This window comes from Labrus bergylta, chromosome 21 (genome assembly GCF_963930695.1).
Source record: "Labrus bergylta chromosome 21, fLabBer1.1, whole genome shotgun sequence".
NCBI classification, from domain to species: domain Eukaryota; kingdom Metazoa; phylum Chordata; class Actinopteri; order Labriformes; family Labridae; genus Labrus; species Labrus bergylta.
The window spans coordinates 22,013,442-22,031,348 of NC_089215.1; the positions used below are offsets into that span (position 1 = coordinate 22,013,442).

The 17,907-nt window shown below is 39.1% G+C and overlaps 1 protein-coding gene across 2 annotated transcripts; it reads right to left on the reverse strand.

The window, feature by feature from the left end:
• Positions 1 to 219: 219 nt before the first annotated feature.
• Positions 220 to 13,906, reverse strand: top2a (DNA topoisomerase II alpha). Of its 2 annotated transcripts, none has more exons than XM_020651408.3 (35): positions 13,754 to 13,906; positions 12,919 to 13,065; positions 12,580 to 12,673; positions 12,427 to 12,490; positions 12,137 to 12,282; positions 11,643 to 11,740; positions 11,332 to 11,544; positions 10,753 to 10,926; positions 10,306 to 10,407; positions 10,061 to 10,198; positions 9,827 to 9,965; positions 9,581 to 9,738; positions 9,295 to 9,420; positions 9,012 to 9,122; positions 8,567 to 8,672; positions 8,327 to 8,436; positions 7,602 to 7,694; positions 7,402 to 7,516; positions 7,186 to 7,307; positions 6,762 to 6,910; positions 6,393 to 6,624; positions 6,175 to 6,309; positions 5,849 to 6,049; positions 5,574 to 5,769; positions 5,253 to 5,344; positions 4,828 to 4,971; positions 4,629 to 4,712; positions 4,230 to 4,436; positions 3,983 to 4,112; positions 3,217 to 3,372; positions 2,739 to 2,916; positions 1,861 to 1,916; positions 1,645 to 1,758; positions 1,248 to 1,474; positions 220 to 745 (listed from the first exon to the last, which is right to left on the reverse strand). In XM_020651408.3, the coding sequence occupies exons 1-35, from the start codon at positions 13,769 to 13,771 to the stop codon at positions 599 to 601; spliced, it is 4,722 nt and encodes a 1,573-aa protein (XP_020507064.2). In that variant the 5' UTR covers positions 13,772 to 13,906; the 3' UTR covers positions 220 to 598. The 2 variants fall into 2 exon arrangements, with proteins under 2 accessions (XP_020507064.2, XP_065805899.1); XM_065949827.1 differs by having other exon boundaries at positions 3,217 to 3,375.
• Positions 13,907 to 17,907: the final 4,001 nt, after the last annotated feature.

The window sequence follows — 17,907 nt, forward strand, 5'->3', positions numbered from 1 at the left end:
TCTCCATTTATGTCTCCAGACAACCCTTAGTGTCTCTTCCACACGTGCTGCTGATGCTCCGCCCACTGCGTCACATTATGAATATATATATATATATATATATATATATATATAATATTCTCACATTATGAATATTCTGAGAGAACTTCCAAAATGAGTCAAAACCATCGACAGATTTTACGAGCCCTAATAGAAGCAAAACATGAAACTGAAAGCACATTTTACAGTGAATGCAAACAAGTTAGCTTTATTTCCAACAACAAAAAAAGAACAGCCATTGAAATATGTACAGGACAAGACAAAACACATACAGGAAAATGGATTAGAAAAGGTGGTAAAAGTAGATCTCCAGAAAGGTAACATGAGGTCCAAGCAGTCAATAAATCAGAACATTTCTGTCTCTTCTGCCCTTGGACAGGACAGGGACTTTTTCTGGGATCAATGAATCACAACGAGGTCTATATAAGACACAACTTCTTCTAGAGAAAAAAGCAAAGCTAATGTTAACAGACGGCACTAACTATGTGTAGCTTCTTAAAGAATTGGTACTTAATACAAAATAGGTAGAAAACTATCGCATAAATGAATTTACTGAAATTTAAAAGTCGGAGTCGGAGTCCAAGTCCACGTTGTAGGTCACAGGTTTGCGGCCACGTGTGGGCTTATCACACGGTGCCACGGCAACAGGAGCTTCTGCTTCCAGGTCTGAAACATCGAAGCTGTCATCGTCCCACCTCTTAGTTTTCTACAAGAACAGAGAATAAATAAGTTGAACAAAAAAAAACCCTTTATAGTGATTCATGTTTAATTAGAGAGATCAATCAATCAATTTTTATTTGTATAGTGTCAACTCATAACAAGTGTTATCTGGAGACACTTTACAAAAAGCAGGTAAAAGACCTTATTTATTGTTATGTTCCAAAAAGCAGGTAAAAGACCTTACTCATTGTTATGTTCCAAAAAGCAGGTAAAAGACCTTATTTATTGTTATGTTCCAAAAATCAGGTAAAAAGACCTTACTTATTGCTATATTACAAAGACCCGGCCTATCCATCATGAGCACTTTAGCAAAGCAGCAAAAGTTACAGTGGTAAGAAAAAACTGTCTTATTAAAAGGTAGAAATCTTCGGCTGGATCCCCGGCTCATGATGAAACAGCCTTCACAGGACTAGACTGCACCAGGCTTGGAAAGGGATAGGGGGAGAGATGGGATAAAATGCATGTCTGAAATCATTGTCAAAACAGACCTTGCCAGCTGCAGTTGTTTTGGCCTTTAGGCGAGACATGAGGTCGTCGGAGCTGCTGTCGGAGTCGTCACTGACGTTTTGTTTGCGTTTGAGGGCGGGCTTTGTCTTTGTTACTTTGATTTCCTCCTCCGAGTCGCTGGAGCCAAATGACGGTATCTTCTTTGTGGATGTGTTGGAAGAAGGTTTGGGCTTTGACAGAGCATCCAGGATGGATGGCTGCTTCACATCTATGAGAAATGATCAGGAAACAACAGTAGTTATGCAGAGAATAGGCTGGATGCTGTGATTGATGTAGTACAATTATTGTTACATTTTAACTGAAGTCATTGGTACTTCTTAATCTGAGCAACACAACTCTTACTGCTCTCACTCCCTCATACGCAGGAGGAGTCATTACCTGCAGCCTTCTTCTTGGATGCAGCTGGTTTCTTGGCAGCGGGAGCTTTCTTGGGTGCAGTCTCTTTGGTTTTACGTTGAACTGGAGCCTTGGGTGCAGGCTCATCCGACTGAGCTGCGGATTAAAACAAATAGAAAAAAGTTCCACATTAGAAATTAGACTAACATTTTCCAAAGCTCATGATAAGACAGTACCAAGAAAAAAAAAAAAACTTACAGCTTGACTTGGTTTCAGATTTTTTTACTGCCGATTTACTTTTCGTAACCTTTTTCCTGCAAAGAAGGGACACACGATCAGTTTAGAGGTAAATATGAAGCTGACTGAAAAAAAGAAAGAAAAAAAAAGTTTGATGTAAAAGCAGCCTGAGGCCGTGTTCACACTGGACTTCAGCCCCTTTGGAGCGCGTATGTGCGAGTGTTCTGTAACCTTGACAACGGGATCTAGCCTACGGTGCAACCGTGCCGGTGCTGGCCGGAGAACCACGCATCAATTTAGCACAGAAAAGAACATACGGGACTGAAAGTCAGACACCGATACAACATTAAAACATCCGGTTTATTTTCAGAATAACACCCTCCGTTTTGACGGTCCAGAAAAACGACTGTTTGTGTGTTTGTTTATGTGTTTATAAGGTTTTTATTGAGTTTTATACCACGAACATCGTATTATCTCGTGCTGTCGCGAGTGAATCTGTTAAATTACTGCGGAAATTCCTGTGTCTCCGTACTCCAGCTGTGCTCTCCGTGCTGCGGATGCACGGACCCGTAACAGACCGGAGCGGACACGCAAATGCACCCATATCTGGTGGAAGTTCACCGTTTTTGAGTGCATGACATCTTTTTGGGCACAGGTAACTATGGACATTGGTTACTACTCGTCCTGATTGGTCAGCTGTCAGAAAGGCGCTTGACGTCACCCAGCGCTTTTCTGAAAAGTTGAAATAATTCAACTGAAAAAGGCGTCGGGCGCAGCGCTTTTTGAAAAGGCGTCATACTTTTTCATTTTTCCATAGGCTTGTATGTAAAAAAGGCGCTGGCAGTTGAAAAAAGAAGTCAAGTGTGAACACGGCCTTATGCAATAAATGTAATACTCACGTGGGTTCTGTTTTTTTTGGAGGTGGGGCAGGAGAGTCCACATCACTGTCAGCCATGGGGCTGGGGTCTGGAGAGAAGTCGTCATCATCACTGGTTACAACGTTCCGTTTCGGAGCTTTAGTCTTCACCAAGTCATCAAATTCATCCTCACTGCCAGACAGGCTGTACTTCACCGCAGCTTAACAAAAGGAAATAAAGAAACAAGAATGTTTAAGTGGAGTTCTCCTGAAATACATGATAAGTAATCAAACAGCTTAATTGGCATAATGGAGCTAATTAGCCTCAGGAAATGAGCTGTACGAGTGCCGTTATTACATCATCACAAACTTTTCTGGATAGATAACATCTTGTTTAGCAGTTTGAAGAGTTTTAAAACAGTGTCTCTTAGTGTAAGCAAACAGTCAAATCAGAGGATCAAATCAGATAGCACAGAAGTAATATGGATTCAGAGAGTTGTCGGGGACATCTTCGGGCATACCTTTAGATTTGCGATCAACCCGCACTCTAGGGGCGACCACTTCTTCTGTCTGCAGTTCACTGTCTGACATAACGTCCATCTGGTCATCATCAGACCACGGATTTTTCTTGATAACAGGCTTGAACTGCAGAGTGCTCTGCCTGTTTGTCTTTGAAGCTGCTGCAGAGGAGCAAGTTAAAGAGATCTTTATCAAAAACGAAGCATTCTTACAGAAGTTTTAGAGGCACGGGGTGCAATCTGTAATAATCCATCGACATTAATAATGATGGCCACGTTTATTGGGAATGCTATGTGGTAAAAGGATTATTATAAAAAAAACTTTACAGCTAGCTAAAATGGACAAACAACCTCACTCCCTTCCTGCGTCATTGCAGTCTGTTAATTATCTACACACCTAGCAGTAGGGTGGAATTATCCCCGTCTTAAAAGAAACTTTATCTTTTTTTGCTAGCTCAAGCACTTTTACAAGTCAAAGACGCAGATTCTTATCTGACATGCTGGGATGATCTTATTCCTGCTAGGTATAATTAACAGTTACACAATCTCAACTAATCTCTGAATCACCATGTCCTCATGTAACAGGGGGTGGTTAGCTTTTTAACTTCTGCTTTCTCAATGCACTGAGGGTTATGAAGAAGATTCATTTGCAGATGATTTTCTAGGGTCATTGTTAGAAATAACTACATGTTCATTTTTTTCAGACTTTGATAAGGACAATTTGTTTTTCACACAGAGTTCCATTTGTTGGTACAGCTGTCACTCTCACCTTTTTCCTTTGCCTGAGTTTTAGTCTTCTTGCTGAGTCGTGCAGCCAAACCGATCTTCTCAGTCGGCACAGCGTTCTCTTCATTCTCGGCATTGTCTTCAAACTCCATCTTCATCACCACATCTTTACTCTGTGATTACAGTAAGAGGTTAGGCGTACTGTAATGTTATCTACTGGAGTACATACAAGAACTTCAACCAACAAATCAGTTATTGAAAGCAATTTGTACTAATTTTAAAGAGCACACCTTGAGTCTCTTGCCTCCTCCTTTCTTCAGTTCAGCTTTCTTGTTAGCTTCAGCTTTCATAATGCTGGTGATGCGTGGGACAACACGCCGACCATGCGGCGTTGGCAGAGTCTCGTTCTTCACCTTCACCGCCCTTCCTTTTCCTTTTCCACTCACCACTTTTGTAACAGGCATGTTGTCAATATCCTTTTCTTTTTGCTCCAACCTCTGAAGACAGGGAGGAAACGTTTCACAGGAATATTCAGGAGGGAATACAATTTAGAGACAACTAACTCGGATGCAAACAGAGGGTTGGATTGTCATGTAGGCAGGTGACACTGCACATTATTATATAATAACCAAGGAACACTATGGACTGGATTTAGAGAGTAAATAAATGCAGGCAGAAAGAGGCAGTACCTCCAGTTCCTCAGAGAAAGCAGCAAGGTCCTCCTTCCACAGGTCTGCTGGGGTCTTCTGCTTCAGGGTGTTCAGCTCCGTCATCTTCAGATCAGATATCATTTAAAAAGAAAACAAAGAGAGAGAGTCTATTTTCAATGTCATTGTTAAAGTTGGAACCATATTTCAGAATATATACAATAATGGCAGAATATCACACCTTAGCATCCCTCTGTTTGCAAAGCTCCTCCTTCTTCTCTTTGGTGAGGAACCACATGGGCATGCTCAGCAGGTAGTTGTAGTCTGGCCCGCTGGTGTCCTCCTGCCCTGCTTCTTCTTCGTCATTGTCTATCTCCTCAACATGCTAAGAACATGAATACAAAAACATATTATTTCCTTAGATGAAGGCCCTTAATTAGTATTACTCATTATTGAAGCGATAAAAAAGTACATAGTACATTATTACACAGTATTAATAGCTTATCAACGATACGATATTGAGGAGGTCCTTGGAAAAATTTCTCACCTGAAAGGGGTCCATGGTCTAAAAAAGTTTGAGAACCCCTGGTGTGAAGGACCAGCCAAAGCAAAAGGTAATCGTTTTGGCTAAAATCTTTGTTGTGGCCTTAGTTTGAAGTGATTTACCTTCTCTTGAGCCTGTTTCCAAGATTTGACTGGATCGGAGTCGTAGCCCATCTCCTGCAGCATGCGGATCAGTTCCTTCTTCGCCTTGTTCTCTACAAGTGGATCGAAAGCATTAGAACTTATGGTGGAAAATCAAGACACTTTCTAGATTCCCTTAGATATGAAAGAAATGATAATCAAAGGGTGATCATCATTATAAACTTTTTAAACATTTGAGAGGTGTTCTGAATAATAAGTCATAAAAAACCTTGGTTAGTTGTAATGTACATGTTCAAATGTGTTATAGCTTTATGCAGCAAAACATGTTAACAAGCTACTAACCGATAACCAAGGTGCCCTCGATTTTCTCCAAGATGAAGCGGGCCTGGTTGCTGAGTTTTGCATTCTCAGCTCCCAGCATGCCCGCCAGCCAGTCCTTCCTCAGCACATAGTACTTCAGCCTCAACTCAAAGAAGATCTTGAGGATATCCTGCACAGACTCAAATTTGTTCAGGCTGCCCACATGGTCGAACAGAACCTAAAAAGAAAAGAAAAACATAGTAAGTACTGGAGAAACGCTTTCTGAAATGCTGTTTTTTTGGTATTGCAGTATTTACCATCGAGTTACAGGTGAGCATGGTCTGAAGTTTGAAAACTTTATGGAGACCTGCAGCCTCGGCCTCCATCAGCTTCTCCTCTGACATCTTGACAACAAAGCGAACAGTGGTATCGGTATGGTACTCCTTGTAGTCTGTGATCAGAGCGGGGACTTTGTCTGTGCCGTTCAACATCGGCTCCAGCACATTCTCCTTGTAGGCCTACAAAAAAGACAATAATGTGGAGAGTACTTTAAATATTTATATATATAAATATATATTATTACTCCAATCATATCTAGAGAAAGGAGCAAGGAAGAGGATGGACAAAGCAGTTATAGACTGACCTGTGTCCAGGATTTGACAGGCAACTCAGAGATCTCGATTGTTGTGGAATCGATTATAGACACCTCTCCACTGATCAAATTCTGGTTGTCCACCAGCTGCTCAATCGTACCTTTGAAGCCCTTGTAGCTTGGAAGCTATGGTAGAAAAAAAACACATTACATGAATACTAGAAGACAAAAAAGTCTCAGAGACTTAAAACAGTTATTTCCTTCCTCACCATGGGCAGAGGCTCTTCTCCATTTAGCATGCGGTGAATGTTGTTTACGATCTCCCGGATGTTGAAGTTGGGGACCTTGCTGGCCCAGCCTGTTCCGATTCCTTCAGCACCGTTCACCAGCACCATGGGGATGATGGGCAAGTACCACTCAGGCTCTACACGCTGGTTGTCGTCATAGTTGTACTTGAGCAAGTTGTCATCCAATGATGGAAAAACAAGGCGAGCAAGGGGGCTGGAAGAACGAAACATTGAGATTTTTTTTTTTTAGTTCAATGGCAGCATAAACCACAAAATGACCTGCTTTATTTATTTTGTCAAACTGCATCCAGGAGGCATCTGGTTGTTTGAGTCAGTGATCAGGCTGCTGACCTGAGCATGGTGAAGATGTATCGAGGGCTGGCCGAGTCCTTGCCACCGTGCAGCCTGGTTCCAAACTGACCCATAGGCTGCAGCAGATTCAAGTTGTTGCTACCCACAAAGTTCTGGGCCAAACCAACAATGGTCATCATCAGAGAGACCTGAAGAAGGAAAGGAGATGGCAGGATTAAATTATCAGTATTAGAATTACAAAATGTTACGTATCAGCACTGTAAAAATATAACTAACACTTCTCACAGGTAGCATTAGCTATGTTTCCTATCAGAGGCTGCTTTGTATTTTTGGAATTCCTAGAATACAATATAATTTTTTTTTTTTTTGCAGAAAAACATTGTAAATCTGACCAGATCTTGCAACCAATTTCAAAGAGGGCAGAATTTGAAAACATGTTTGGAAATGTGTATTAGCATCAAACCTCTCCATGGTGGTAGGCGGACATCTCAGCCACAGAGCCGGCCAGCTGGGCAACCTTCACCTCCCGCTTGTCGTTCCTCTTAAAGCAGCACATCAGAACCTTCCTCTGGCCTGGTTTCAGACCTAACACACACAAACACAGGCACACATCAGACCACTTTCACACCCCACAGGGTTGCTCCAGGGTTAAAGATGTTTCTTTGATTATTTCACGCACCATCCACCAGGCAGGGGATTGACCTCTCATTGTCCGAGTTGGAGAAAAGGACGAGCTCTTTGTTGACAAAGTCGTTGTAGGAGAGAGAGCTAGTGGACTGGCCATACAGGTAGTCCTGTGAAGAGACGGCAAAACAAAGAATTTAACAGAAAGCAGCGATAAGGTATTAACACAAAGTGAACTCATTGTTGGGACGTTACCTCCGGCAGGTTGTGCTCCCTGCGCTGGCGCCTGTTTACCATGAAGTTCGTCAGCCACTCCTTTCTCTCGTCCACTTTCTTCTTGCTAAAGGCCTTCGTAAAGAAAAAAAAAAAAAAAGAATCACTTACCTAACCTATAATAATAATAATCTTTATTCATAGAGCACTTTTCAAAAACAAGTTACAAAGTGCTTTACAAGGACAGCAAATATAAAAACAGGCAGGTCATAGAATAAGAAACAAGGCAAGATTAAGGAATAAAAATCACTTTAAGATGTAAAATCCCTTTTAAAAAGAACTGTAAAATACATATAATTCTTTTAAAGGAATTCTAAGAAGTGAAAATAGTAACAATTTAAAATCAACAAAAATCAGGAAAGGCTCGCCGGAAAAAGTGTGTCTTAAGAAGGGACTTAAAAGAGATGAGCGATTCTGTCGACCTGATCTCCTCGGGCAGGTCATTCCAGAGTCTTGGAGCCCTCACAAAAAATGCTCTATCCCTTTTGTTTTTAATTTTGCATTTGGAACCACCAGGAGACCTCTGCCCGAGGATCTCAATGTGCGTGTGGGTTTGTAAGGTAGTAAAAGGTCTGATATACTAATAGATGAATTCTGATTTTTGATACAACATATGGTTATAAAAGGGTTAACATGACAGCACAATGTCTGATACATTTCATTTTAAATTTGACATGATCGAGCCAAACTGAGGGGTGAAATCTTACAAGGGTGATAGCCTCATCGTCTTCAGGGCCGCCGTACTTGAATGGGATTCGGTGTCTCTCCATATCAGAGAAGTACTCCTTGGCTTCCTGCGATGTGCTGGTTCCCAAACCTGGAAACAAAGGGAAGAAACTCTGTTAGATATAGCACTAAAATAAACCTTGACACTACCGTGACATTAACCACATATGAAGGGCTGCTTACTTGTCAGTCTTACTACCACACAGGGGTTTAAAACAAACCTTTGTAGTATTTTATTTTCCAAGATTTGATGTTGGACACGGTAGCCTTCCATTCATCGAATTCAGGGATACTGTAGAAGGACATGTGAGTTTTCTTGAAAGTCACCTAAAGAGCAGGAAAATAATAAGAAAATGTTGAATCACTATTAACAAAGGTGACAAATTTAAGTTTAGAATATGACAACCATCAGATTGGGATCATGAAAAGTGTTATTTGTATATAAATTGCAGAAATATTGTAAAAACAAGAAACCACCAGCACTACTTAGGTTTTGACAGCAGATGGTAGTGTTGTTGTTGTTGTTGATTACTCATCAGCTGGCAAACACATTTATTCCACATTTGTCGCTCTTTCCCCAAATCATTTTTACCACTCTCCGTACTTTTTCCACCAATCACTTGTCAACCACAGGTTAACTACCTACCAAGTCCTTTAAAGACATACCTTGATGATGGGAGTGATGAACTCTTCCAGGAAGTTGTGGCGCAGCAAAGACGGCCAGTTATGGTGGATGAAGTTGATCAGCAGGCCTTTAATGTGGGAGCCATCTTGATCCTGAGGTAATAATATATAAATAAAGTCAAATTGATTCAAAGTCATCTATTTATGATTGATATCACTTCAACTGCACAAAGAGTGGAATACAAAATGACTTGGAAATGTGAAGTAAATTAATGACAAGAAGAAGTCCAAGATGACAAATGATCAGATGGAACTGCTGGCACACCTGATCTGTCATGATCATGAGCTTGCCATAACGCAGAGACTTAAGGGATTCGGGGTCGCTGTAGTTCTTCTTGTATTGAAGGCCAAGGATTTTAATGACGTTGTTGATTTCAGCATTCTCCATGATCTAATGAGGAAGACAAACATGTTTCAATCTGATGATGCTTAGCACGGTTTCTCATATTCAACCCATTGTTATGTTTATTCATCTTAATTTTTTACAAAACTACAAATGTATCCATGAAATGTCTACAGGTCTAATGCTTGAACATACAGCTGGGTCTAACCTGTTTGAGTGAGGCCTCCCTCACGTTCAGCATTTTTCCTCTGAGAGGGAAGACACCATAGCGGTCCCTTCCCACCACTCCCAAGCCAGACACAGCGAGTGTCTTGGCTGAGTCTCCCTCAGTGAGGATCAGTGTGCAGCCAATGGAATTCTTCCCACCTGCCAGAATACATATTAACTTCAGGATTAGGGAAACTAATAAGGCTTTAAAAAAAAAAAAAAAAAAAAAGAGGTTTGTACACAGTACCTGCTTCATTGGCATCATCCAATTTAGGCACCCCTTTGACTCTTGTGTGTTTAACAGCTGAGCATTTCTTGTTGAGCTGGGACTGAGCCTTGAACTTTACCCAGTTCATGATGCTTTCCACAATCCCACAGGAAGTAGCCTTAAGGAAGTAGAAAATGCAGATTTATAAATGGAATCCGAGTGATGACACTTTTGAACATAATGAAGCAATGCCAGTGTAATTTTGATTAGCACCTGTTTCATGAACTTTTCACTCAGAGGACAAGTGGAGCCAAAGGTCTTCTGCTGCAGAGTCATGTTCTCTTTGGTCTGAGAGTCAAAGGTCGGGTTCTCAATCAGGCAGTTGACAAACAGCCACATGTGGTTCTTCACCTGGAGGCAGATGAGTGGAGCATACTCAGATGTGCAATAATGACAACAACGTTATCACATATTTGTATCACACACTCAGGTATGAGGTTACGATAGGATGACTGTACCTGGAAAGGCTTGACGGCCACTCCAGCTTTGTTCTTCTTCTTCACTATTTCAACGATCTTGCTGACCACCTGGTCACCCACATAGTCAACGTGCCTCCCTCCCTGAGGACAAACACAAGATCCCATTTACAGAATAAACGTCATAAGTCTTAATCACAGTGACACAAAGTGGCCGGGAGAGCAGCCAAACTTGTACTTAGCTGACAAAGGACCCTGGGCTACAAGCTTCATCCAGTCCTAAAAAATACATAGCTGCTCCAAGATTTAATTTTAAACATGGCTGACAACACAAGATAAATGGAAATTGGCGCCCAGTATTCCAGCACTTATACAATTAAATAATTGGTTGAGCAGAACATTCAAAATCCAAGCTCAATCATTCACTCTCTTACACTCATATATACACATTAAATGTATTATAAACTATGTGATACACCTCAACATTACCTTGGTCGTGGCAATACTGTTGACAAAGCTGACTTGATTGAAACCTTTCTCACTCATGGTGAGGCAGACTTCCCAGCGCTCGTTGACAACCTCATGGACCACACTGAGGGGATTGCCAACCTCATCCACTTTGTCCTTCAAATACATGTCCACGTAGTTACGGAAACCTGTGATCTAGAACACAAGACGAGCGGTATTAATGATTGCATGATCACACCCCTGCAGACTTTTAAATGGTAAACGTTAATGAGTAGGCAAATAAAAGACTGAAGAAAATCACATTATGTGGTTATGCCATCCTGTATGTAACATGTATGTTCCCAAATACCAAATCAACACTTTGTAAAATCTAAACTGTGAGAATATCCTTATTTATATGTAGCTGCTCAAAAGCTTTAAAATATATTTTATGAAAGAGACTGAAATCCTCAAGACATCTCTTTTAAAACTGACTCATAATGTTTAAAAGAGAAATTCAACATGTTCTTATTTGGTAAAGGATAGCTGATGGAAAGGTGTTTGACAGACAGAAACAGACCAAAAAGGGGGAAACAAGGAAGTGAAACAACAGTAACTTACTGGCAGCTTCTTGCCATTGAAGTACACACAGACACCCTTAGAGGCTCCGGCAATGTCGTAAGCTCTCCTAGTCATCAGAGCCACCGTGTCTTTGTCCAGGATGGTCATTTTAAATTTGGGCAGGTCAGGCTTGAAGGTGATGCAAGTAAATTCCTCTTTGCCAAAGGGAGTGATTTTAGGCTCCTCTGTCCTAGCCATGTTGTCATACCAGGTCTAGGAAAAACAAGGATGTGCTTTAAAAAGGACATTTCCCCATTTACATATTACAATGATAAACACAAGAACTAAATTGGGTTTTACATCCTTCATACCTGCTTGAAGTTTCTCTTTGACTCTTTACAGGCGGTCTCTACAGTGAACTTTGTGCTAAAGATGTTGCACAGCTTAGCGCCGTATCCATTGCGACCACCTGAAGAACAAATTTTTGAGTTAAACACGGCTGCTACTTCTTTATACAAACCACTAAATGTTCATAGTTTGCAAAACTTGCATTATGTGTTTTTTGTGGAGTCTAGATTGCGATATGTTTTTATTCATTATATAATTATTAATCCCTACTAAATATATTTCAGTTTAATTTGTAATATTTTAACTTCCCATTTTAGTCCCCCTGTTAGACTCTTAAGGAGATTTATTTTATGCGATTCATTGGTGAGATACTGAAAGTTACCAAAACTAGAAAAATAAAACATTGGTGGAAAAAAAAGAAAAGATTTTCATTCAAAGTCATTCATTGATATAATGGTATAAAAAAAGGTATAAAACAAAATAGGTGTCAGATTTTCTAGAATCATTCCAGTCTCACCAGTGACTTTCTTCTGGTCATCATCGTAGTTACTGGAGGTGAGCAGCTGTCCAAAGATGAGAGCAGGCACAAACACCTTCTCCACCTGGTGCAAAACCACAGGAATACCCTTCCCGTTGTTCCACACACTGATAGTGTTGTTTTCACTGAAAGGAAAAACACACACACATTTAATGATGTGCCACTGTGATACTAAAGAGAGCAGTTGACCTTGAAATGAGATGGGGCTATGAGTTAAGACATTTCTAAGAATGGAGATGTTAGATTAGTTCATATTTGACATTACTCACACATCAATGTTGATCTTAATGCAGGACATCCTTTTATCCCTCTGCTTGTTGTCAGCTGCATTTACTGGAAAGATAAAAGAAAAACTGAAATTAGTTGATGTCAATAGTAATGAGGACCAAAAATGTCTCATCACATTAAGATTATTTACTCACCGAGGATCTCGTCAAAAATCTTGTAAAGCCCAGGAACAAATGTCACATCACGGCAGTTCAGTTCAGCCTCCTCTTCATCATACACCCACATTTGCTGAGGAGAGAGAACTAGTTACTTCCAAGACCTAGCATAAATGTGTTAAGTTCAAACCATTAATATGTTGTTTGTCGATTTAACATCTTGCACCTGCGCAATAGGTTCAATATTTTTTAGAAAATACCTCAAATGGTCCACCCACATGAAGTGCTTTGAGATGAACCCAAGGATGTAAATCAATAAAGGTTTATGATAGAGACCATCAGTTACAAAGGCTCAAACATTGCTCAGTGACTTCCTACCTGGGTGACAGGCTCAACAGAGCCGATGTAGGAGTCCGGCCGGAGCAGAATGTGCTCCAACTGCGTCTTCTTTTGATAGATCCTTTCCACTGACAACCTTTTCGGATCTTTCTTCGTCTTTTCCACAGGCTTGTTTTCAAAGAAGGACTGTTGACAGTGACAGAGGATTTTCTTTTAGGTGAATTTCCATGTGTTGCAGTCATCACTAAAGAAGGTTTCCCTTTTGTGTTTTATTGATCTTGTTTAGACTGACCGACAAAATCTGCAAATATTACTGGCAGAATGAATGTAATAATATGTGCATGTGGTACCCAAAAGTGATTAAGAAAACATTTGATTGTATTGCTACGGGATTTAAAACACAGACATTATACATTTTAACAATTTAAGTAACAAAAGACGCTCTTATCATCGACGATAAATAGAAATATCAAAATTGTCACAATGAGTGAAATCCCTCAATCGACGTTACCGTTTGTCCCAAATGCATGCAAGTTTTTTTGTTATAGGAAGAGATTTTTAAACACTGTTGAGGGAGACTGTTAGCAAACTGGCTAATGGTTATGGATCATAACATCGACATGGTTTCTAATGATGCGCCGTGTGCCCTGAAGGGAAGTTATTTCGTACAATATTTACAGACTATGCTTCAACACCGTTTTATCGACAAATGTGTGTATCTGCATTTTAACATCACATGCAGAGATGTCATTAAAGTAGATATATGTGACTATGTAAGCTAACTAATTTTAGCCATTGCTAAGTGTCATTGTATGATTAGCAATAGCAAGGAAAAACTTTCCGGAGATAAAGGATATCGAAGTAACAACTTTACCTTCAGTGGTTCGGCCATTTTTCTTCTATTTACTGCAAAAACCCGCAGTTACTTATTAAAAGTGTATTGCTAACGCTAGCTAAACAACTCCCTCCTCGCGCTGCACTGAAACGTTTCGTGGTCGAAAATTCAAAGCTTGGAGGAAACCGCTCCCGCCAGCTTCACCGACCAATCAAGCGGGGGGGGGGGGGGGGGGGGGGGTTCTTCTTCGCTTTCTTTTGCGTCATGGTGGGTGGCATTCAGGGAATTGACGAGGCTTACAGCCATCTACTGTACCGGAGTAATAAGACATATTTGTCTTAAAACTATTAAAATGAGATGGATTCCTAAATACTTAATAGAACATTGTTACGGAGTATCTTCTAAAAAAGGCTGATCCTTGAATCGTTATTTTGCTCATTTAGAGATGAGTAGGCCTATTACTTATTTAATTTTTTAAAGATAAGATAAGATAATCCTTTATTTATCCCACAACGGGGAAATTTACATTGTTACAGCAACAAAGAGCAAAGATTGCAAACAAAAAGTGAACACAGTACAATTTAAATAAAAAATAAAAATTAAGAATGTATAAAAATAGATTCTAAAAAATAGATTTAAAAAATAAAAAATAAAATAAAATACAAATAAAATAAAAAATAAGATTAAAATAAAATAAAATAAAATAAAATAAAATAAAATAAAATAAAATAAAATAAAATAAAATAAAATAAATCTAAAGTATAATAATAAAAAATAAAAAATGCTCATACAGGCTAACCACACAATGATGATGCACTTCATACCACACATGCACAAATACTACATATCTTTTCAAAATCATAAACTAAACCTTTTCTCATAACAGCTGCTGTTAATTACTGAATTTGAACACATGCAAATCTATACTTAGTAGGCCTACTTGTTTAATATATGGTGTTGTCAGAGAGTAAAAGTGTATTTCTTTTGCCATACTGCAGCACACAGAAAACAAAGAGTTGTGCTGACTTTGAGCTTTGAGAGGATTATTGGGTGAGAAATGTTGGAATCTTAGCCCCCCTGGGGCCCATGCATAAAAAGGATTCACTTTCCTCACAGTTCAGTGGATATTGATGTTAACACCTTTTAGCCTGAGAGTCAGCACAATAACCTTAGAGCCATTGTTTCATTTACTGCACTGTATACTGTACATGCACACTGTTACATAGCCTAGGTTGAAAGTCTGCACACAAAAAACACTTCAGAAGTTTAAGCTTTCCTTTAAGAGCATCTTAAGCTCAAAATGTAGCCATTTCCGTAAAGTCCTTATCACATTGATGATTAGATTGTGCCTCACATAATGATAAGCCCCCCCCATTCACTTTTTGCATCATTAGCCAATCAGCAATGAAATTGATATAGTTCAAAATACAGTTTACAGAAAACATGTAACAGAAATACACTGACTGTATGTAGGATGCTTCTGGTTTAACATGAGATCTGTTCAGTTGGCCCCGCCCCTTAAAAAAATGTATTGGAGATTGTGTCCAAGAGAATTGGGAATGGGGGGGCCAGTGATTCTAAATTAGACGGGATCTTTTGAATCTAATAAACGCACAAAAGATGACTTTTAGAAAATGGTCTTTGTAATGTGTTTTTGGGGAGTGTATTTTCCCTAAAGTGTTCACTTCAATTATCCCTCATTCATCAATATTCTCTCTCCCCCTCATTTCCTCCAATCTCTCTGTCACACATGCACACACTCTGCACTGTATGATAACAGCCTGAAAGCGTTGTAGTGGTTAATGGGCTTATCTCCCCAGAAGTGTGCTGTTATAATTTCATGATAGCCCTCAGCCGATGTGTATTTGGAGCTTTGTATTATTATGCAGAGCTTTGCTATGTGTTGCAGAAGACTCAGAAGAACAGGATTTATCAAAGCACTTCAGAGAAAAAGAGATCTGATTCAATACTGAACACAAGCCCTAACATTTCCAGTGTGGTGGTTATCAGTCAATGGAAATGCAGTAACCTGATTTGTCCGGCCGCTTCAGCATTCTTATCTGTCTTCCTCTGCTATGCTGCCCACTCTCCTGACCTTGGCATGATAATAATAGGGCTGAGAAGCTCGAGCTGCAGTCCAGCAAATGTAGTGGAGTGAATGCACACAAATACACCCACAGCTGCACACATGAATGAAGGTGAAACTGTTTGTTTTTGCACTTGGCATCTTCGGCAGGAAAGAATGATTGATCTCTTTTCAGAAAAATAAAAAAATGAAAAAATATATTTTTCACACATACAGTAAGGGATTGGCTTGGCTAGCTTGGAACATTTTGGAGTCCTCTGTACCTGACAAAGAAAACCATTTAAGCTCAAAAAATACTTTGAGTCATGATCCCGAGCAGTGTTGAGAGTTTATAAGATATGCACCTTTTCTTCTGAAAAAGACAAAAACAAACAAACTTTCATTATAGATTACAGTACATTAGATTATATCTAATATATTATGAAATATACAAAGCTGCAAGGCTAAACATGATCTAAAAGAATGAGCAAAGTCAGATGTGAAACTATCAAACTATTTTAAAAACTTAACCAAATATAAGTTAGGCTACATGATATTTTCGGGAAATACATTTTGGGAACTTATAGCCTCTGCAAGGAGATCAGTAGGTCCATTTGAATTCAAAGAACAAAATAACTTTCAGTTTAGCTAAACATAAAGATAGAAGGGAGGACTAAGCTATCTTAGCTCTGTCCAAAGGATACAAACTCACCCTTTTAGAGTTTCAAAAGCTATTCTAGCATTTTGTGTGTCCTTTGTTTAATTTCTACAACAACTCATGTGAAACCAACAATTTAAGGTATTATCTAACTTCTGAAGGGGTCTCAACCTTTGTTGCTTTATCTACAAGCTGTCAGTCAGTAATCCAAGCAAGCTAGCTTTATCCTATACATGGCTTAATATTTAACAGACAGATATGAGAGTTAAATGCCTTTAAATATGATTTCTTTTTTAAAAATGTAGTTCTGTAATATTAAAAATGTGAACTTAAGAAAGACTGATGTTATTAGTTTGGTGTAGCCCAGGGGTTCCCAAACTATGTGATGCCATATAGCTTTAGTCTCTGGCAGGACCCCCTTCTTGTGAAATGTCTTTAACTCCTTGTGTATTACTATGGCAAATAAAAAAATTAACGTACATTTTTTAATTTATTTCTTAATACTGTAATACATTTTATTCAATTACCTAATTGTAAACAGTCTTCTATGATTTCTGTTTTAACAATAACCAACAGCAATAGTATCCTAAAAGTAAAGTTTTTAATCTCTCTTTTTATTCATTCATTCAATATGTCTTTCTTCTGTTAACAGTCTTTGTGATTCCGTCTTAACAATACTATTTCACTTTCCAGTTTAAGAAAATGAAGCTAGCAAGTTTTCAATACAGCAACTTGATGATGTCAGAGTCATTGATAGTGGACGTTGGGTTCTGATTGGCTACAGTGGGCTGTGTTATATTTTTAAACCGAAAGATTGGCATAGAAAAAAAAACACAAAGATGTCTACACACAATGATTAATTACATCTAAAAAGAAATGTATAAATACGTTATTGTTATCAAATCATATTATTAGCTGGTTTATAATTTTTTCGAATCCCCCCTCCCTTCCCTCCAAGTTTCTGAAGACCCTGTGTCAACCCTGGGGTCAATACCCCCACTTTAAAAATAATGGTTTAGCTGATATAATGTGGATGTGGAGAAATTAACAGGGGAGTAATTAAAGGTTTTCTACATGTTGTGTGTTTTTATTTTTTTCTAATATATTTAGGCCTACTTAGTAGATAATTTACATTTTTGGTTGTATGCCATTTCCATTGGAATTGTTATTTTAACCATGTGACGCAAACACAGACACAGACGTCCTCTTATAGAGGGCAGTTTGAAACAGGGAATACTAAGTACTTAACATCCAAAAATAGTAACCCATCTAAAACTATTGAGAGATGTTAGCATAGTAGATGGACACCCTCGCTCCAACTGCCACCTGCCTTCCTGTTTATTTATTGATGGGCCTGTGTTTTCTGTCTGTTAGGGAAGTGGGGAAGAAGAGACTGGATGTGTCGTCAAAATATTATTTGGCAGACTACATAGATAAAGGTTATTGTAACTTTTGTCTCTCTTTGCAACA